The sequence below is a fragment of the Sapajus apella genome, unplaced genomic scaffold (assembly GCF_009761245.1).
Source record: "Sapajus apella isolate SASKATOON/1434 unplaced genomic scaffold, GSC_monkey_1.0 scaffold62, whole genome shotgun sequence".
NCBI classification, from domain to species: Eukaryota; Metazoa; Chordata; class Mammalia; order Primates; family Cebidae; genus Sapajus; species Sapajus apella.
The window spans coordinates 10,810,423-10,832,595 of NW_022437002.1; the positions used below are offsets into that span (position 1 = coordinate 10,810,423).

Genomic DNA, 22,173 nt, shown 5'->3' on the forward strand with positions numbered 1-22,173 from the left:
GCAAGTAAAGGCACACAACACGGCTGCCAGGTCTGGAGGCCAAGCCTTGCTTTGCCACTAACTAGAGCTATGATGAGGCTGGCCACCCTTGGTGCACCCCAAACATGCCAGTTCACACCTGCTGCTCAGGCATCATGAGTAATGGCATCCCGTCCACTCTCAATAGTACCTGGAATTTGAGTTACACAGTCCTCCTAGTTATGGCCTCAACACGGCTCCTTATCCCTCTGCACCTGTTTCCAAAATCTGAAAAAGGGGAGCAGATTAGATAGTATCGCAGAGTTTTTTCAAGCTGTTTCTGTGATTCCCCTTTCAGAAGTAAAACAGCTTCCAAAGTAATCCAATTATGAAATTTAAAGATATTTCAATCTCTATCTTCCTCCCACTGATAAATTAATATCTATTTTTCTCTGATTAGTTTAGACCCAACATGTTTGTAGAGACTATTTAAGAGACATTTAAGAGTCAATGAGTATGTCAGCAACTGGAGGAAACAAAAAACAAGCTAAAATTGGTACAATTTAAGTGTGTTCTACCTTCACTCATCTTACTCCTTCTTAGCTTGGATAAAATCATTCATGATGCCAGACCCAGGATATTACCCACCATGCATGAGATGTGCTGATATGAAACACCCAACCAAAAATATGTTCACCTGAGCTTTGATTTACTACCCTAAAGCAGAAATGGCCAGGGAAGACACAGAGCCATGAAACTCCCACATCGGGATAGAACTTGAAATTCTGACACATAAGAAATATTAACCACATGAAGCAGCAAAAGAAAAAGAAATGGGCCAAGCACGGTGGCTCACACCTATAATCCCAACATTTTGGGAGGCTGAGGCCTGCAGATCACCTGAGGTCGGGAGTTCGAGACCAGCCTGACCAACATGTAGCAACTCCGACTTTACTAAAAATACAAAATCGGCCAGGTGTGGTGGCGCATGCCTGTAATCCCAGCTACTCAGGAGGCTGAAGCAGAATAGCTCGAACCCAGGAGACGGAAGTTGCAGTAAGCCAAGATCACGCCACTATACTCCAGCCTGGGCAACAAGAGCAAAACTCCGTCTCAAAAAAAGAGAAAAAGAAACATAAATAGATGAGAAAATGGCAAAGTGAGACAATCCAATGTTCCACCACCCTCATATACCTCAGGCAAGGAGAAAAACTGGTTTTGGAGTAAATACATTTATTGATACCCATTTCATATATAGTTCAATGAAATAATCTATAAATATAAAAAGCATTTTTCTTTTGGATATCACCATGGTCCATGTAAATACTCAACAGTCAGAATCATCTGCAGGAAGCACTCCAAGTCACACTGTTAGCTTTACAGACCTGAATATACATATTGCATTAAACAGTGGCACTTATGTACTCAAGTGGTCCAGTGGCTTTAGAATCTATGCCTACTGGGTATGTGGAATAGAAATAATGTGTTAGGTTTAAATCAATGGAAAGGGTATCAACCATCAACAAAAGCAACAATTATGAATTAATATCCTAGGCAAAGAAAGTACCACAGTTGACACTTGGTGTCAGAATACTGGAGACAAAGTATGTAAAACAATGCCTGTTGCAGCACCACGTGCTCACTCCAACTCCCAGTGGACAGTCCCCCAGTGCCTTAGGGTCACTCGTGGTCAACTAAATGCAATCAAGAAGCTCAGTAGCTTAGAATAAAAGGTATGTAGAGGCTGATATCAAGATTAAAGAAAAGTAAGCTCAACATTTCAGTGACATAATGAGTTTCTCCCCTAGAAGGGGATTGTGGGAAAAACTTATTTTTAATTCCCTTTGTTACACTGAGCATGATCATTTATCTAATGCAGAAGAAAGAATCCAGACATCTGGTACCCAGAACAAAGGTGCAAAAATTTTCTTCCATTTCAAAGTTCTTTCAACACTTCCGAGGGAACTAACGCAACCACTGTTGAGCCTTGCTCTCCACCTGATGCAGCATAAAATTTTCTCTCATTTCTTCAATATAGGAATGTCTTGCTGCAAAGACTATGTGTCTTCCAAATTAGCAAGCAAATGCATTTAAAAGGTCTTAGTTGTGCAATGTCCAAAACTGAAATCTGAGAGGCAGTGTTAGAACCTAAGCAAGGCAGAATTTTTAGTCTACTCAAATGAACGCCTAAGTGAAGCATATAAAAATTCAGTCTTTTCTATTATTTTCAACTGGAATTGATGGCAACATTCCCTGGTAAGGATGGGTAACTGCTGTTATCTCCAGGTCCAAAATATCTCAACTACTTAAAGTGGACCCAAAAGTGGAGAAACACACACTTGAGTTCTGTGGTCGCCAGAAATTTTTTTTTTTTTTTTTTTTTTTTTTTTTGCCATTTTTCAAAAAAGAAATAGTAGCTTCAGTTGTACACCACCAGATGAAGGGGTTTTCATCCAAATGAGAAACTCTACCCCTTGTCTCTAGTGGGACAGGCACCAGATTCCCACAAGTGGCAGCTCCCATGTCCTGTAGCACATGGTATCTGACCCTGGAGCGAGGAGTAAGCTGGCACAGAGCCCCGATGCTGGGATTCAGACTAGATGGCGTTCCGTGGCGTGCCATTGTGTGTCAGCGCTTTCAGACTGGAGGCACTACTCTGGTGACCACAGCTCCTGTGAGAAGTCACGCCCACCTCAAAAACCTCATGAATAGCTTTTCGGAAACAGTGGAAGTTGTAGTCTATTAAACCTGCAGGAAGGAAAAAGAAAAGAATGCCTCCTGAATTGTCAATTGTGAAATTATCTATTTGGGTTTGCAGCCAAAAATAACTGATAAACACCGGTTGGAAATTCTTAAGCCTCCAAACTAGATAGCAAGCTTTTCAATCATAAGAACAGCTGGTCATCATACATATCCACCATCATAACGTTCTGCCAGACAACAAATGCGATTAGACCACCACCTTGGCCAAATTAACACCTGTGGCATCCAAGCTTCAGATGACTCAATTCACATTCAAGAAAAGCAACATATTAAAATACACTGTGTGGCCTGCTTGAACATAGTGTGATCTTTTAATAATTTATATTTGCTTTGATGAAAGTCATTAAATACTTATTGAACAGCATGATAGAGGGTACAATATGTCAAAGGAAACAGCAGACATGGTCCATGCCTTCCAGACAGGATATGCTAGCTGGGGCATAAAGCCAAAATACAAGAAACAAACCAAAACAATCTGGTGTCAAATTGACTACAAATGTAAAAGAAATCCAAAGAAAAAGCCAAGTGCAGGGCAAAGTAATCAATTGAAAACTTCAGGGACAAGAAAGAACTTTGGAAATACAGACATGATTTAATTAGGCAGAAAAGGGGAACAAAATCACAAGAAAGCTGCAGGGAGCTGGCAATGAGAATACAGCACAGGTGGAAGACAGGAAAGAAACGGTCTGACTGGAGAACAGGGCTTCAGAGAAATCCTGGTAGGAAATACTAGGAATCAGGTACACTGAATAAGTAGGTTACAGCCAAATTAAGGTGGTCTTTCAAACTCAGAAAAGAAACAAACTATAAAAGACAAGTTTTGATCAATTCAACTACATTAAAATTTACTTCTGTGCCAAATGTAAAATAAAACAAACAAGGAAATTTGAACACCGGCCAGATATTTGATGATACCATTAAATCACTGCGAATTTTGTTGTTTATTGTTTTAAAAACCACTGCCTTTTAGAGATACCTACTGAAATCTGTATAGACAAAATGATTTAATGCCAGGCATTTGCTTCAAAATAATCCAGTAGGGAAAGTGGTATAAATATGAAACACGATTGGCTATAATTTTGATAACTGTTGAATCTGGGCAATAGATTAAAAGGCTTTTATTATACTATTTTCTCTACTTTTTCATACATTTGTCAGTTTCCACAACAAAATTAAAAAGATTAATAATCCATAATAACTGGGAAGCTCTCCAGGAAACATGACTGAAGTGTGTGGAGATGAGGGTTGAACCCAGGAGCTGAGAGCATGGAGATTCCTTGTGCTGCTCTACCTTTGTGTACATCTGAAAATTCCCATAAATAAAAATTTTTTTTTTCTTTTTTTAGAGACAGGGTCTCACTCTGACACCCGGGCTGGAGTGCAGTGGTGCAATCACAGCTCACTGCAACCCCAAACTCCTGTGCTCAAGTGATCCTCCTGCCTCAGCCTCCTGAGTAGACAGGACTACAAGTGCGAGCCACCACAGCCAGCTAATTTTCTAATTTTTTGGTAACAGGGTCTTGCTATCTCACCCAAGCTGGTCTTGAACTCCTGAGCTCAGGCATCCTCCTACCTCAGCTTTCCAAAGCACTGGGATTACAGGTATGAGCCACGACACCCAGCCTAAATAAACATTGTTTTAAGATTAAAATGGTTAGGAGCCAGGCACAAGTGATGTACACTTGTAATCCCGGCTACTTGAGAGCCTGAGATGTGAAGACTCTTTGAGCTCAGGAGTTCAAGACCAGCCTGAGCAACACAGCAAGACTCCCATCTCAGAATAAAAACACAAATAAAAAAAAAAATAATAAACATGCAGAAAAATAAAGAACTGCTAATAATCAGTGCAAAACAAGATAAATATATGTCAACAGGTAAAATGTGAAAGAAGAAACCTGAATAGCCATGAAAAGGTACTTGCCATGAAAAGATACTCGCTTTAACCAATAACTAAATAAGTAAAAATGAGAATCAAATAAGATACCCTTTCACACCTACCAGATTGACAATAATTAAACAGTCTGACAATACCAAACATTATTAAGGATAAGAAGGGATAAGAACGTCCATAGATCAGTCCCAGCCAGGGGTAAAATGGTGAACTCACTTTGGAGAGCTGTTTGGCAATATCTTTATTAGTCAAAGATATATGTACTCAATAAATTCCACTCTTAAATTCATACCCTAGAGAAAGTCTCCACATGCGCAAAGGCAAACTTGTTCATGAGCATTTGTTGCAGTATTATTTGTAATTTTTAAAATAATCCAAATATCCAGCAACAAGAAAATAAAATGTGGTATATTCAACCCATAGAATACTATACAGCAGTGAAAAGGAACGAACTAGAACTATGTGTCATCAATCTGAATAAATCTCAAAAACCACCTGAATGAAAAGAATCAAGCAATTTGCAGAAGACTACTTATATTTTGATATCATTTATACAGTACTCTATTGCTTACAGATAGACATGAAATTTAAAAAAATAGGAAAAATAAAATACATGTAAGCTCAAAGGAAGAGATTTCAATTGAGAAAAACATATAGAACACTTCAACTGGGTGGGCAGTTGGCTCTCATCTGTAATCCTGGCACTCTGGGAGGCTGAAGTAGGAAAACTGCTTGAGGCCATGAGTTCAAGACCAGTCTGGGCAACACAGAACCTATCTCTACAAAAATTTTTAAAAATTAGCCATTATGGTAGCATGAGCCCATAGTCCCAGCTAGTCAGAAGGCTGAGACAGGAGGATCTCTGGAGCCCAAGAGGTTGAGGCTACAGTGAATTATGATCATGTTGGGGCAACAGAGTGAGATTCTGTCTCAAAAACAAGACTTCAACTATATTTGTCATTTTAGTTCTTAAGCTGAAAGGTGAAAATTCATGTTTTGTTATACCCCCAAGTTTGTGAATATCTGAACTATTCCATCAAAAACTCAGGCACAAGAGGGAGGACCTGTTGCAGTAAATAACAGAGTTACTGTAGTTCCTTAAGTAGTTAAATAATCTTAATTTTCTGAAAACAAGTCTGCCTTTGGGATAAAAGATGATATATACTATATCCTCCACATATATGTCAACTGCATGAATATTATCAAGCTAGAGACTACTGCAGCACCACTGGCCTGAAGCAATGAGAACCTGGAGTAGAATCACTGACAGTAAAAATGGAAAGAAAACTCAAGAAACACTTCCAAAAAATGATCAGATTTGGTGAAAATTCAGTATAAACAACATAGTAGAAAAAGGAGGTCATGAAATCTCCTCTGTGAACCAATCGGCAAGGGCCCCTTCAGCAATCACACCACATAATTACCTGACTACAAGGCAACTACACTTGGACAGGAGAAACTAGCGTAACTAGTGACAGAAGTATGGCAGCCAAGAGAATCACAAAAAAGGGGAAATACTCATCCTCCAATGATTAACATGATATTGACGGTAGCAATCACATATTTAAGAGAGGACATCCTACTAATAGCTCCAAACATGGGATGGGAGCATGAACCCAAGTCATAGCTGGAGATGTGAATTTTTCAATCACTGAAGCCATGTATTGGATGAGCTGACCTAAAGAATAAGCAAGCAAAGGCCGGGTGCAGTGGCTCATGCCTATAATCCCAGCACTTTGGGAGGCTGAGATGGGTGAATCACCTGAGGTCAGGTGTTTGAGACCAGCCTGGCCAACATGGTGACACCCCATCTCTAAAAAAAAAAAGAATAAGCAAGCAGAAAGACCTGGTTCTGACAAACACTCAGGACTGAGGGGGAGAAAAAAAAACAGCCAGAAGAAACAGGAGAGGTGGTCAGGAAAACAAACACACAAAATATCCCAAGAATTCAGCTTCAGGGAAGCAAAGAGAGAAAAAAGCTTTGAGAAAGGAGTGACGGACAAGATCACATGCTCAGAAGGCTGAAAAGGCTGCAGAGTGAAAAAAGGCCACTGAATGCAGCAAGAAGGTAACCTGGTAACTTCTAAAAGTCTAGTTTCTATCATCCGAGGGAACAGGAAACCTACAGAATGGGAGAAAATTTTTGCAATCTATCCATCTGACAAAGGGCTAATATCAAGGAACTTAATAAATTTACAAGAAAAAAACAAACTACCCTATCAGAAAGTGAGCAAAGAATATGAACAGACACTTAAAAGAACACATTTATGTGACCAACAAACATATTAAAAAGCTCAACATCACTGGTCATTAGAGAAATGCAAATCAAAACCACAATGAGATACCACCTCACGCCAGTTAAAATGTCGATCATTAAAAAGTCAGGGCCGGGCGCGGTGGCTCACGCCTGTAATCCCAGCACTCTGGGAGGCCGAGGCGGGTGGATCATGAGGTCAAGAGATCGAGACCATCCTGGTCAACACGGTGAAACCCCGTCTCTACTAAAACTACAAAAAATTAGCTGGGCATGGTGGCGCGTGCCTGTAATCCCAGCTACTCAGGAGGCTGAGGCAGGAGAATTGCCTGAACCCAGGAGGCAGAGGTTGCGGTGAGCCAAGATCGCGCCATTGCACTCCAGCCTGGGTAACAAGAGCAAAACTCCGTCTCAAAAAAAAAAAAAAAAGTCAGGAAACAGCAGATATTGGAGAGGATGTAGAGAAACAGGAATACTTTTACACTGTTGGTGGGAGTGTAAGTTCAACCACTGTGGAAGACAGTGTGGCGATTCCTCAAGGATCTAGAACCAAAAATACCATCTGACCCAGCAATCCCATCACTGGATATATACCCAAAGGATTATAAATCATTCTACTATAAATACACATGCACACATATGTTTATTGCAGCACTATTCACAATAGCAAAGACTTGGAACCAACCCAAATGTCCATCAATGATAGACTGGATAAAGAAAATGTGGCACATATACACCACGGAATACTCTATATAGCCATAAAAAGGATGAGTTCATGTCCTTCGCAGAGACATGGATGAAGCTAGAAACCATCATTCTCAGCAAACCAACAAAGGAACAGAAAACCAAACACTGCATGTTCTCACTCATGAGTGGGAACTGAACAGTGAGAACACATCAACACAGGGAGGGGGTCATCACACACTGGGGCCTGTCAGGGAAGGGCGCTGGGGGAGGGAGAGCATTAGGAGAAAAACCTAATGTAGATGACAGGTTGATGACTGCAGCAAACCACTATGGCATGTGTATACCTAAGTAGCGAACCTGTGAGTTCTGCACATGAATCCCAGAATTTAAAGTATTAAATAAATAAATAAATAAAACAGACTTGCTCAGATGCAAGCCAAACTGCAGGCAGTTAAACAGGTAATGAAAGCATCAGAAAGGCTAGTAAAACCTTGATTTAAAATGAAAGATCAAAAAAAGAAAGGAGAAAGTCTGGACTACGTATGAAAGCAAAGGGACAAAAGCAGTTTGAGTTTTGTTTGTTTGTTTGTTTTGAGATAGTCTCACTCTGTCACCCAGGCTGGAGTGCAATGGCGGGATCTCGGCTTACTGCAAACTCCGCCTCCCAGGTTCAGGCGATTCTCCTGCCTCAGCCTCCTGAGTAGTTGGGATGCAGGTGCATCATGCTGCCACGCCCAGCTAATTTTTGTATTTTTAGTAGAGGCAGGGTTTCACCATGTTGGCCAGGTTGGTCTTGAACTCCTGACCTCATGATCCACCCGCCTCAGCCTCCCAAAGTGCTGAGATTACAAGCATGAGCCAGCACACCCGGCCTGAGCTTTGTTTTTCTAATAGCCATTTTTCTAACGCCGCAATTATTATTTTCTCTTGTTTTCAAGAACCTGAGACATTATGGCAAAGAAATTAATATAAAAACAGCTTTTTAAAATGCCATTACCTTTTCGTTCAAAGCTTTCTTCCCTAAGAATGCAGACCAGTGCCAAAAATTTAGTCACCTCCTTTAAATAAAGGACAGTTGTATTATTCAGCTTGATAATGGCCATAGATTCTTTGTCATAAGCACTTCCACTTCCATCTTCCTTTAACCTATTTTAAAAGAAAGTACTATTCATTACAGGTTTCCCATCTAGGCATCCGCCACATTTAATTTGCACAATGATATCCCCCCAGTTTCCCGAATGTCTTTGGGAAAGAATACTGGCTGAAATATATAGGGAGAGTGTGTTGTTAAGGTATAGTCTTCCTAAACAAAGAATTCCAGGGATTCCTATTAAAAACGAGAAGATAATCAGACATTTGGAGAAAAAGGTGTAAACATATGTACATCTTAACCAGGAAAATGACAGCATTACCAACATCTCACCAGGTGGGGCTACTCACCCCCGAGACTGTGTTCTGTAAACCCAGCTGAGGTGTCTCCACTCTTTACTGCCCTCAGATCACAGGGCCCCTCTGGGACCTGCCGCCTCACTTAGGTGAGCTCCTTCAAGGCATATTCTATATGCCAGGTCAATCACATTTTCACAGAAAACATATTTTTTGCTTCCTCACAAAAGCAAGAAAATATTTAGACTATACAAGAACAGTCTCTGGTAGAGATTAGTAGGGACTATGTTGAAATCAACAACTTTTAAAAAAATATGGATTCAGAGTCTTTTCTGATATACTTGCCTATAAAAATCTAAAGGTTACCTAGCCATTGCTAGAAATTAAGAGTTGTCAAAAATGCTCTTTAAAAAGTATTTGCCTTCAAAAACAAAAAACGTGAGGGAAATATACTTAAAAAAAAATGTCAGCTGGGCGCAACAGCGCACGCCTGTAATCCCAGCACTTTGGGAGGTCGAGGTGGGTGGACTGTCTGAGGTCAGAAGTTGGAGACCAGCCTGGCCAACATGGAGAAACCCTGTCTCTATTAAAAATACAAAAATAAAAAATTAGCCAGGCATGGTGGTGCATGCCTGTAGTCCTAGCTACTCGGGAGGCTGAAGCAGGAGAATTGCTTGAACCTGGGAGGCAGAGGTTGCAGTGAGCCGAGACTGTGCCACTGCACTCCAGCCTGGGCAACAGAGCAAGGCTGTCTCAGGGAAAAAAAAGAAAGAAAATGAAAATGGTAGGAGTAATTGGTAATTGCTTTTGGTAGTAAAACAATATACCTTTTTTCTCCTATTTTCATTTTTCTGTATTTTCCATGCAGTTTTTAATGAACTGGGGTTTGGCTTATTTTTCAAACTATTCCAAGGCTTACAATTTACTTTCTCTTATGGTAGCATGAGCCTGATGCTCATATTCCAAGCCTTACAATTTACGTTCTTGTATGATAGCATGAGCACGAGCAAAAAAAGTTTTAGAACTTTTTATGAGTTCTAAAAAAGTGAGCATGGTGGGTCGTGCCTGTAATCCCAGCACTTTGGGAGGCTGAGGTGGGAGAAATGTTTGAGCTTTGGAGTCCGAGGCCTGCCTAGACAACACAAGAAAACACACACACACACACACACACACACACTTTAAGGTGACAGAAATAACACTAAAACAGTTGTTAGTGGTTGTCTTTGGTAGTGGCTCTTTACTCCTGTTTTCATTTCTCTGTATTTTCCTTCTATATTTTTTTTGTGAAGTGGGGGCTTATTTTTACAGTTTACCTTCTCATACATTTCTTTGATCCTCACAACAACCTTGAGGACACGAATAATTACTATTTAACCACAAAAGTCCTTTCTGCAACAAGTAAAAGTAAACTACACAAATACAAAGAGAGGACAATGCTCATTGAAAACATACAGAGGCCAGGCACAGTGGTGCATGCCTATAATCTCAACACTTTGGGAGGCCAAGGAGAATCACTTTGGCCCAGGAGTTCAAAGTCAGTCTGGGCAACAAAGTGAGACTCCATCTCTACAAAAATATCCAAAAGTTAGCCAGGTGTGGTAGCATACACCTGTGCTCCTGGCTACACAGAAGGCTGAAAAAGGACTGCTTGAGTCCAGGAGGTCGAGGCTGCAGTGAGCTGTGTTCGCACTACTGCACTCCAGCTTGGGCAACAGAGTGAGACCCTATCTCAAAAAAAAAAAAAAAAAAGTAAGAACTGAAGTTCATTAAAAATGAAGTGATCTCCTGGCAAAGTCAGGACTCAAACTTAGGGTTTTTAACTCAGTTCCATGCAGTTTTCAGTATCTTAACTAACATAAAGTTAATTTGGGAAGGCAGAGTGGTGGGGAAGTTGGTGTCATTTGCTTTTAAGAGTATAAAAGAAAACTACTTCCTTCTAATTGGAGAAGAGGAAGTTATAAGTGCTATGTGTTCTCAGCTTATAGTTAAGATGCCCTATGTAGATCCTTTCCTGTACCACATGAAACGTGAGAACAAGAACTAACTCTGACAAGAGGTTCGAACATAGACCACCCTGAAGATGATTCCCTAAACCAGCACCCACAGCCAGCAACTGTAAGAAACTATAAAGTTCCTAATGTCAACCCACCATATGACCTTGAATCACACACTAACATGAGAAAGAAATTAGAAAGGCATATTCTATTCACAGTCTGGAGATTAGAGTGACTTCATTTGGCTGTGATTAATAAAATTAAGAATAAAAATATGTTAATGACCTTAAAATGCTTGCTCCAAATCTGTAAGGCATAAGATCTGCTTTCTATGTTTATCTGTTTTAATGGTTTTTAGGACTATTAGGAAAATATGCTTATCCAAATCTTAGTCAAAATAATGCCAAGGCAGGCCAGGAGTGGTGGCTCATGCCTATAAGCCCAGCACTTTAGGAGATCAAGGCAGAGGTACTTCTTGAGGCTAGGAGTGTGATACCAACCTGGGCAACACAATGAGACCCTGTCTCTACAAAAAATTAAAACTAAAATAGGCCAGGTACAATGGTTCACACTTGTAATCCCAGCACTTTGGGAGACCAAGACAGGAGAATCACTTGAGTCCAGGAATTCAAGACCAGCCTGGGCAACACAGTGAGACCCCATCTCTATAGAAATCAAAAATTGGCCAGGCATGATGGCACATGCCTGTAGTCAGGAGGATTACTTGAGCCTGGGAGGCTGAGGCTGCAATGAGACATGACTGTGCCACTACACTCCAGTCTGAGTGACGGACCACATCTCAAAAAAAAGAAAAAAAAGTTAGTTGCTGGGCGCCTGTAGTCCCAGCTACTCAGGAAGCTGAGGTGGGAGGATCACTTGAGTCTAGGAGGTTGAGGCTGCAGTGAGCCGTGGCTGGAGTGCAGTGACACAACCATAGCTCACTGCAGCCTGGAACTCCTGGGATCAAGCAGTTCTCCTGCCTCATCCTCCTGCTTAATCCCCCAAGTAACTAGGACTACAGGTGCACAACACCACACCCAGCTAACATAATGTACTTCATTATGTATAAGGTATTTAAAAATGTATCTAACAGTAAAATTAATTTTACAGTTAAATTTGATTTTTATATTATAAAAAAGTTGGTTGATACAAATTTGATTTGTTTTAAAGAAAAAGCAAATGTTATACTCATCCATTTTTTAAATTAGAAATGGGAAAATATGAAACTTTCCTAAAAAATATAATAAAACTGGGCTAGGCTCAGTGGCTCACACCTGTAATCCCAGCACTTTGGGAGGCTGAGGCAGGTGGATCATGAGGTCAGGAGATCAAGACCATCCTGGCCAACATGGTGAAACCCTGTCTCTACTAAAATACAAAAAAAAAGAAAAACTTAGCTGAGAATGGTGGCGCACGGCTGTAGTCCCAGCTACCTGGGAGGCTGAGGCAGGAGAATAACCAGAACCCAGAAGGTGGAGGTTGCAGTGAGCCAAGATGGTGCCACTGCACTCCAGCCTGGTGACACAGCAAGACTCTGTCTCAAAAAAATAAAACATAAATATATATATATATTTATATTTTATATATCTATATATAAAATATATATATTAAACTGACAACGTCTCATTTTCATTATGTAAAGAATTAAAACAGGTCAGGCTCCATGGCTCATGTCTGTAATCCCAGCACTTTGGGAGGCCAAGGCAGGTGCATGACAAGGTCAGAAGTTCAAGACCAGCCTTGCCAACATGGTGAAACCCCATCTCTACCAAAAATATAAAAAGTTAGCCAGGTATTGTGGCGAGTGCCTGTAATCCCAGCTACTCGGGAGGCTGAGGCAGGAGAATTGCCTGAACCCAAAAGGCACAGGTTGCAGTGAGCTGAGATCATACCACTGCACTCCAGCCCGGGCAGCAGAGTGAGACTCCATCTCAAAAAAAGAAAAGAGAGCATGTAATCACAAAGTAAAAGGAATAGACGGACAGATAAAGAATAGATAAGACAAATTTACTCTCCTATTCAGAGGTAGCTGGGGAAAGACACTGAAAAATCGGGCAAAAGACCAAAGTGAAGAGAGTCAGAGGTGAAAGACATTTAGACTAGATGGAGCAGAGAGAAAACACAGGTAGCAGATAACGCTAAAGCATCTGAAAGCAACTTGAGAATGCTGATGTTAGTACACCAGGGGAATCTAGGAAGTCAGAAGGTGCAGAGAATGTTATTAACTTTTTTTTTTTTTTTTTTTTTGGTAAGGTTGGTAAGGTTGCCCAGACTGGTCTCAAACTCCTGGCCTCAAGCAATCCCCTCACCTCAGCCTTCCAAACATCTGGGATTATGGGCGCAAGCCACTACAACCTGGGCATTATCAGCTTTTGAAAAGCCAGTAAATTCCCCAAAGTTTTCACTGTCCTCTGGTCTATTCTGCAAAATCACTTGCTGGCTGCCTTTCATAAATTTCTATATAGAATTTGGGAAATTTACATAAAGGAAGAGCTCAAATTTTAGAGATTTTGGAAACTTGTATATATGGGTCAGATTTTTATATGTATAAGTTCTTCCAACATCCAAAATTCTAATTACCTTCCTTGCTCCATGAAAGATTATGAATCCCTAATTCCACAAAGCCTGAGATTAAATCAGGAACCAGAACTTACTTTGTTATTCAGACCATCTTAAATAAATTAAGTTTTTCAATCTAGCTAAGACCCAGTAGTGACGAGATACAGTGCAACCCTTCCCCATCCTCACAACATCAGGAGAAACGCAGTGACAAACAAGTCCAGTTCTAGTCATGCTTTCCAACTTTTCTTAGCCATTCTCTGAAAGAGTAAGACCCAGCAGCACAGTTCCAGAGAAATCATGCTCCAAGTTAAAGCACTGTGGTCAGAACAATCCCACTGCATGCAGTACTACTTGCCAGAGGCCTCAGAAATTAGTCTTCTGAACAAATCAAACTAATAGTTTCCCATCTCTCTGAGATCTTGCAGGAATATGCATATAACTTACCCATATATACAAGACACATCAATTACAACATCGATCATGTCACAGCAAAGTTCGTAAGATTGCATATCCACAGGGGAACTGTCTGTTGCAATGTAGATTTTGCTGACAACATCAAAGAGAAAAGCTTTTTCAATACCTGAATTCTTGGAAAAACAAATGGGAAACTGTTCAGTATTTTTTAAAAATCACCATTTACAACCTATCGAAAACCTTGAATTATTGAATAACATGCAAGAACATTTTAAATTATATAACCAGATACCAAAAAACAAATAGCAGTTGCTTGAGAGACTCTTCTATCATCCAAAGAATGAAAGTGGAATTCTTTCTCTACTCTGATTTCCTGACATAACTTCATAAGTTAAATGTTCTTCTTCCTCTTTATTCAAATGAATTATTTTCTAAGATATCACCAAAAATTTAACAAAAAAAAACTCTAAAAATCAAGCAATGCCACATTTTCAATAATCCTCTTATTAATATAATCAATCTCTGATTTGAATCACCTTGCTATCAAGAAAGGCATTATGTGGCAATTTACAAAACATAAAAGAATTATATTTTGACATCAACATCTATTTAAGAATTCAGAAAATAACTCAAGCAACATTTTGTTATCGTTTATGTTACATGTTAAGCAGGTCATTAGTCTTTGCACTTGATTCAGATTAATTCAAGACATTTTTTGGAAAAGCTGAAAACAAATAGGTTCACAAAAATGTAATCAGAAACTACCGTGAATTAAATATAAATTTCTCACTTACTGATATAAAGATATTTAATAGGTTTTCCAAGGTCGGCAGTTGTGGAATAAGTTTCTGCACCACCTTACTAAAGGCTTCAAATATTGAATGGTCATAGATACTAGTCAAATAAAAGCTGAAAAACACAACATAGCTTGATTAACTTGAAAAATACCTTATGTTATGTGACAACTATTATAATACACAAAACTTTAAGTTTCTTAACATTTGATTTCAGTGAGTTCAATAAAGCCTCTTTAACTTATCTACCATGCCCATCACTCAAGATGACAAATGCACTTTCCCACCTAGCTTGTAGCTATCTATCTCTTTACTGCATTTACACAAAGAGGAACTGAAGTAGTACCCAGAAAAGGATTTTCAGATACATAAACTCAAATATTTACCTTATGTCTTTGCAATCTGATCCAAAAAGCTTTTTTAAGCACATAGCTGAGACCAAAAATAAGACGAAAAACCGAGGAAGCTAAATGAGTTACGTGACATTTATCAAATAAGAACATAATTCAGGTTTCTACTAAAATATCACCTCAAAAAGTTCTTTCCAGACCAGCCTACCTAAAATAGTACTCCTGTACCCAATGCTTTCAACCCTTTTCCCCTAATTTGTTTTTCTTCACAGCATTGGTAAGTACTTAAAACGATACCAGACATTCATTTCAGTGCTTTTGAGCTGTGTCACTGAGAATGTAAGTTCCAGGGGAAAGAGACGTTGTCAGTCATGCTCCTAGCAGCAGGCCCACTCCCTTGAACAGTGCTTGTATTTGATGAATAAACAAATGAATACAACTGGTATTAAGAATTTATGTAAAGAGTGTATTAAAGAAGATGGGAGTCAGGGCTCTACAGAGAATGGACGAATCTACAGGAGTCTGGAGGCCTAAAAGGAGTTACAGTGGTGAAGTAATACATGCAGATTCAATAAAACATGTATTTGAGAGGGAAGCCTTTAACAATTTAAACACTGTCGACCATTCTATCTGCTTTATCACTCAGGGAGTATACTCTTCCTTACAGCCACATCCATCACACATTTATACATATATATATATTACAACATCAGAGACATAGAACTGTGTATACTACTTTACAGGTAATTTAAAGATACTTTCAAGCAGCTAACCTGAGAACCTAATCTAGGCAATGCAAGGCTCTAATCTAGATGTAAGAGCACTAGAACAGGTAAGGCCAAGAAGATCCTATAGGTACTAGGGAGAAAGGATTATTTTAGTGTTTCCTATAGGCTAAAAGGTGAGCAAAGTAAGAACGAGGCTTGAGGTGAATGGGGACAGGGAGAACCTGCAAGACACAGGGCATTTTAGTAAGATAAGTTTATAGAAACTGGAAATGAAATGGGGCTTCATCCATAGGGCTGCTAGTACTAAATAAAAGCTTTATTTTATTTATTTTTTTTTTTTTGAGACAGAGTCTTGCTCTGTTGCCCAGGCCGAAGTACAGTGGCGCGATCTTGGCTCACTGTAACCTCCACCTCCTGAGTTCAAGCGATTCTCCTGCCTCAGCTTTCCGAGTAGCTGGGACTACAGGTACACACCACCATGTCAGGCTAATTTTTTGTATTTTTAGTAGAGATGGGGTTTCGCCATATTGGCCAGGCTGGTCTCAAACTCCTGGCCTCAAGTTATCCACCCGCCTCGACCTCCCAAAGTGCTGGAATTACAGGAAATGAGGCACTGTGCACGGCCTAAATAAAAGCTTGATGCAAAATTCTACTGAAGTTAACAAGGTCTAGGACCCTACATGGTACTGAGGAAGGGGATAGCAAGTGCCACTGAGGTGGGATGCCCTGGAAAGGGACACAGACACGGGGTAGAGAGAATCAGAAGGATCCCCATGGAGTGCTGGGGAAAACAGGACAAGCACGGCTCAAAATCCAGGTAAACACTATTAGCAGTGGATTCTCAAAATAAGAAGACTGAATTTTTATGGAGAGGTACTTTCATTTTCTCTTACAAACATTGCTGAATTTTTATTTTTTTAACCATGAATTACTTGCAAATTTTTTAGAAATTTATTCCAAGCAAACTAGAGGTCAACGAGACTTTTCTTCATGGTTTCCCAGACGAATAACTAAAAGATTCTTGGAGCCTAAGGCCCCGGGAATATTAGGGGTAGGGATAGCAGTTAGCTTAGCCCATGAAGAAGTCACAACAATAAAACAGAGACAGAGAAAGAACTTGCTGTCTCTCTCCCCTGCTCCCCCTTTAAGCTGCTTCTATCATCAAGAGAATATTTTCTTGGGTACTTTTTAATACTCATTTCTACCTGTATCACCAAATAAAATAACATGTACAAAAATATTCCTCATACACTTTTAGAATGCAGATACACAAATCAATCCTATCTAGGAGCTATTATTTAATAATAATTTCTTAATAATAGTTACAAACCAATAGTCCTCTAAAGTTAATAGCAGCCTTATACAAACGTGTAAGATAAACCCACCTAAGCCAAACGTTAGAGTTTCATAAAAGTATAAAGTGTTTTAAGGCCGGGCGCGGTGGCTCACGCCTATAAACCCAGCACTTTGGGAGGCCGAGGCGGGTGGATCACTAGGTCGAGAGCGCGAGATCATCCTGGTCAACATGGTGAAACCCCGTCTCTACTAAAAATACAAAAAAAAATAGCTGGGCATGGTGGCCCAGCCTGTAGTCCCAGCTACTTGGGAGGCTGAGGTAGGAGGATTGCTTGAACCCAGGAGGCGGAGGTTGCAGTGAGCCAAGATCGTGCCACTGCACTCCAGCTGGGTAACAAGAGCGAAACTCTGTCTCAAAAAAAAAAAAAAAAAAAAAAAGGTTAAAGTGTTTTAAAAGCTAAGATATATTAGCGTCAGTCCAGGGGTGGGAGGTGGAAGGGAGCCAGCAGGAAAAATAAAGATGAAGAGTCAGTCCAGATTTGAAAGTGTACTCTCTGTATAAGGCCATTCCCACTGAGAAAAATATTGTCTAAGACTCTTGCTAAAGCTTCCTACAACAAATGTGACAAATTCACCTCACTGAGGCGGGGCAGGGGGGAATTAATGAAACCAAAAGGAAAGAGTCCCAAAGCAGATTTATACCATGAAGAAACAGCCTGACTCCAGTCTCTTGAGATGAATTTGGAAAAGCACCAATGGAAACACTTCACACGACTTCAATCTCCAGGAAAAGGCAAAAAGTAGGTAATTTCTCAACATCAGGCTCCCAGACAGCTTGGAATTCAACAAAGAGATCAAAAACATAAAAGACTTGGCAAAAGGCATACAGGTAGCAGAAAGCTATAGTGTTTAAAATGACAGAGATGGGAATACATTTACACATTGTTCAGGGCTCTCATATCAAACACACACGTTGTTACCTAAGATGGAGTTTTTCTAGCCCAGCATCTGCAAGGTCATCATTGGCCCTTTGATGAATGTCCCTCTGTGTTTCTATTTTGTGATCATCAGACAGACCATCAACTTTGTGAATAAAAACCTCAAAATTCATGTCTGGGTTAACTTTGTAGGCTTTAGAAACAGTAATGTGAAGTCTTGTTAAAGCCTCCATGTAGTCATCCTGTAAGTCAGAACAAAGTATTTTTTAAAAATAAATCTCACAAGTCAAGTAATGAGTTAAGAAAGCCTCAAACCACCTTCTTCTCCAACCACAGAAAATATGCTATCCTAAGTATCATCAATATTCAAACAGTCAAATATATTAACTATAGTACTAAATAACTCTTCAATTGTCTCGAGATGAAAAATTCAATTACTAGGTTAACGCTTGTAATTTTTAACACTAATTTAAGAAAGGTAAAAGGAAATAAACACTTCTTCCCAATATAATTTTTTAAAGTAATCCCAGCTCTGCCATTTATTCAGTGTGTCACTTTAAGCAAGTTACTTAAACTCTGTTCTCAGTTTACTTATCTGTGAGGTCAGAATTACATTATCTACCTAACAATATTGTGAAGATTAATTAGATCCTGTATGTGAAGGCACCCTCTGCAGAGACTATCACTCACAAAGCATTCTTAACTAATGCTTAAGCTTATAAAAAGTAAGCTTCTTAAAGGATAGGGACTTGTCCACTCATCTGACTGACTGCCACATGCTAGGCCCTCCATAAATGCTTACTGAGCTAAACTCAATTTGGACAATTAAGTAAACTATTTGCTCTAATATCTACTGATTCAGTTCTCAAATTCCTCTTTATGTTATGGGATGGGGTCTTTTCAGGGAATGACATTACTATTACTATACAGTATAGCCACATCTATCATTAACCAATCAAAATGGAAGGCCAACATTAGCTGCTCGTTAATAGGACTCAAGGATGTAAGCCACATCTCCTAATCATCTGATATTCTGTACTTGCACAGTGGCATGCCTGTTCCCAAAGCACCTCTGCCACTACATCTCTTACACTGTTACGGAATCCACTGCCTAAGAGAGAAACTACACGCACATGACAAAGAAGATAAACAACTTTCCTTTGTTTCTACATCTTTTTCCCACCAGGGAAGAGGAGTAAACACATTCCTAACTACCTGTGCATCAATGACATATATCAATGCTCCCGTTCCCCTGAAGATCATCTCATAGTCAAAGGTTGGGTCAAAAAAGTCCATTTGCCCAGGAAAATCCCATATCTGGAAATTCACAAAGGAGCTATTGGAAATGTCATCCTTATAAATCTTGTTGGTACTTTCCAAAAACAGGGTCTCGTTGGGTGACATCTTATGAAACACCACCTGTTAAAAGAAAAACAGGCAATTTTATGAATATTAAACTTCAGAATTTAAATTTAAAGTTCCACCCTGGTTTAACATTTAAAAATTTGATCCCATAGCAAAAAAAATTTTTGAAAAGTAGAAACTGAATGGTGAATCCATTGGTAATCACTGTCCCTTTATTTTTGACAAGACACCAAATCAATTTCCATTAAATCTATTTTGAAGCTAAATCTTTCCTATGTTTTCTGCATACTCAGTACTAATAGCAGCAATCTGCATCACCTCCACCAGTTTTTCCGGGGGAAAGCTAATATTAATTCTGTCAAAATCTGCTTGAAGATTATAAAAGCTTTATAGCTAAAGCTTAAGAACTCTGGTTTATTCAAAAATTACTCTAATGCCTACCTCAGGCTCTGAGGAGTAATTTAAAAAAGTGAAACAGACTGGACTATGCCCTCACTGACTTTGCAGTCTAGTGGAAGAAATAAAAGAAGAGGAGTAACTATACCAAGTAGAAAGTGAAAACATCTAGGAGGAGACCACAAGGACTAACAGGGAAAAGACAGCTCCCATGAGAAAAGAAATGTAAAGGCAATTGTTAAGAATCACAATAATCGGTAGCTCACACCTGCAATTCCAGCACTTTAGGAGGCCGAGATGGACGGGTCACTTGAGGTCAGGAGTTCGAGACCACCCTGACCAACGTGGTGAAAACCCCATCTCCACTAAAAATACAAAAATTACTCGGGCGTGGTGGTGCACGCCTGTAGTCCCGGCTACTCGGGAAGGAGAATCACTTGAACCCAGAAGGCCGAGGTTGTAGTGAGTGGAGATTGAGCTACCGCCCTCCAACCTGAACGACAGAGTAAGACTCCCATGTCAAAAAAAAAAAAAAAAGAATCACAATATTCACAACCTACAAAATTCTAACATAAAACTACCTTGCCTCTTTCTAGACAAGAAAAATAAACAATTACTCTCAAAGTTTTCTCAGTAACAAACGTGAACAACGAAAATTAGTCTGCTAAAAATCTACAGTCAATGTACCCAAATTTTGCTGGAAAGGTTAACTAGGACTCAAGGACGTAAGCCACATCTCCTAATCATCTGATATTCTGTACTTGCTGGACAGGTGAAAATCAAGGTAAATAAAATACAGTACTCCAGCAAATCTGGAAGAAAGCTGCTTTTAAAAAAGATCCCATCTACAAAATATCAGTCAGAATTTAAAAAAAGAAAAAAAAAATCACAGATTTATTTTGGACAGACCTTTGCAACAGAGAGGTGAAAAGACCAGGTGCCTGCTGATACTAGTTTTATTACCCAGCTTACTCCACGCGTAATGGGTTTTGCTGATGGAGGAAGTCAACTTTGCCTCTATTTCCCCCTTACTAAACAGTGTAGGCCGGTGTGGTGGCTCCTGCCTGTAATCTCAGCACTTTGGGAGGCTGAGGCGGACGGATCACTTGAGGTCAGCAGTTCGAGACTAGCCTGGCCAACCCGTCTCTACTAAAAATACAGTAATTATCTGGGCGTGGTGGCGCACGCCTGTAATGCCCAGCTACTCAGGAGGCTGAGGCAGGAGAACAGCTTGAACCCGGGAGGGGAGGTTGCAGTGAGCCTGAGATTGACAGCCTGGGTGACAGGCCAATACTCAGTCTCAAAAACAAAAACAAACAAAAAAACAAAAACAACGTGTACAGCCCTCCATTTGTTGATGAAAGCCCAAAAGTGAAAACAGACTAGGTCTGCAAAATATTCTCAAAGTGTCAGATTTTTATAAACACACACCTACAGGGGGAACATCACCAGGTCACAACTACTGAAATGGGTGCAACCTCACTACCCAATTTCCAGTAACGCTACAGCGAAGTCTCCTTCACACCAGTAGCGAAAGCAAGCATTACAACGCTCAGTGTCTTAGTCACAACTCTGACGCGGCTCCCTGGGGCTCTGCTGGGAATCCCTGCACACTCAGGTCACCTGAAGTGAGAAGAACAAATCAAAACGGGTCGGGGGGGGGGGAGTCCACGAAGTTCTCCAAGTGAGAACTGGAGAGTGCGTCTCAGTTTCGTAAATGACACAGGGACTGGGTCCCAGCGGAGGTCTTGGGCGGTGCCACCGGGCACCTGCCTCCCTGCAGCCAGTTTCGCCTTCAACGTTCCACTTGGCCTCAGCTGACTTGGGCGTGGACGCAGAGGTCGGGATCCCCGCGCGGAGCCGCGCCTGGGCGCTCGCAAGAGTCGGGAGAGAAACTGCGGAGGGACGGAGCGCAGGAGGGCCCCGGCCGCCGCCCTCCCAGGCGTCCCCGCCGCCAGGCACCTGAGCCCCGAGGAGGGGGCGGGGGGCCCGGCGCGGGCCCGCTCACCTTCTGGATGGAGGACTTGCCGCTGCGCCGGAGCCCCATGAGCAGAATCCTCGGTTTGGAGCTGTCAGCGCCCCCCGGACCACAGCCTCCGCCTGCCCCTGCCCCAACCCCGCCGCCCGCCGCCGCCGCCTCCTCTTCCTCCTCCTCCACGCCGTAGCCGAAGTCCTTGGGAAACGAATCCGCCGCGCCGTAACTGCCGGCGAGGGGCGTCTCCTCCGCCCCGTATTGCAGGGACATGGTGCTGGAGCCGCCGCCGCCCGCGCCCTGACAGGCCAGGCCAGGCCAAGCCAAGCCAAGCCAAGCCAGGCCGCCGCCTCCCCAGTCTGCCGCCGCCGCCGCCACCGCCCCCGGCAGCCGCCACCGTCCGGCCCGCCCCCCAGAGCCCGGCT

The 22,173-nt window shown here is 41.0% G+C and overlaps 1 protein-coding gene across 1 annotated transcript; it reads right to left on the reverse strand.

Annotated features, from left to right (window-relative positions):
* Nucleotides 1-1,173: 1,173 nt before the first annotated feature.
* On the reverse strand, nucleotides 1,174-22,131 carry RRAGC (Ras related GTP binding C). The gene is made up of 7 exons (XM_032247031.1): nucleotides 21,785-22,131; nucleotides 19,231-19,434; nucleotides 18,058-18,257; nucleotides 14,704-14,818; nucleotides 13,940-14,082; nucleotides 8,551-8,699; nucleotides 1,174-2,706 (listed from the first exon to the last, which is right to left on the reverse strand). The coding sequence occupies exons 1-7, from the start codon at nucleotides 22,019-22,021 to the stop codon at nucleotides 2,555-2,557; spliced, it is 1,200 nt and encodes a 399-aa protein (XP_032102922.1). The 5' UTR covers nucleotides 22,022-22,131; the 3' UTR covers nucleotides 1,174-2,554.
* Nucleotides 22,132-22,173: the final 42 nt, after the last annotated feature.

Bases quoted from the DNA above. Each gene is read 5' to 3' on its own strand.
- RRAGC (XM_032247031.1), bottom strand. From the start codon at position 22,021: ATGTCCCTGCAATACGGGGCGGAGGAGACGCCCCTCGCCGGCAGTTAC. The intron at 14,083-14,703 runs GTAAGTGAGAAA...TGTTTTTCCAAG, and splicing joins TATTAAATATCTTTATATCA to AATTCAGGTATTGAAAAAGC. The intron at 8,700-13,939 runs GTAAGTTATATG...CTTTTAAAATAG, and splicing joins GATGTGTCTTGTATATATGG to GTTAAAGGAAGATGGAAGTG.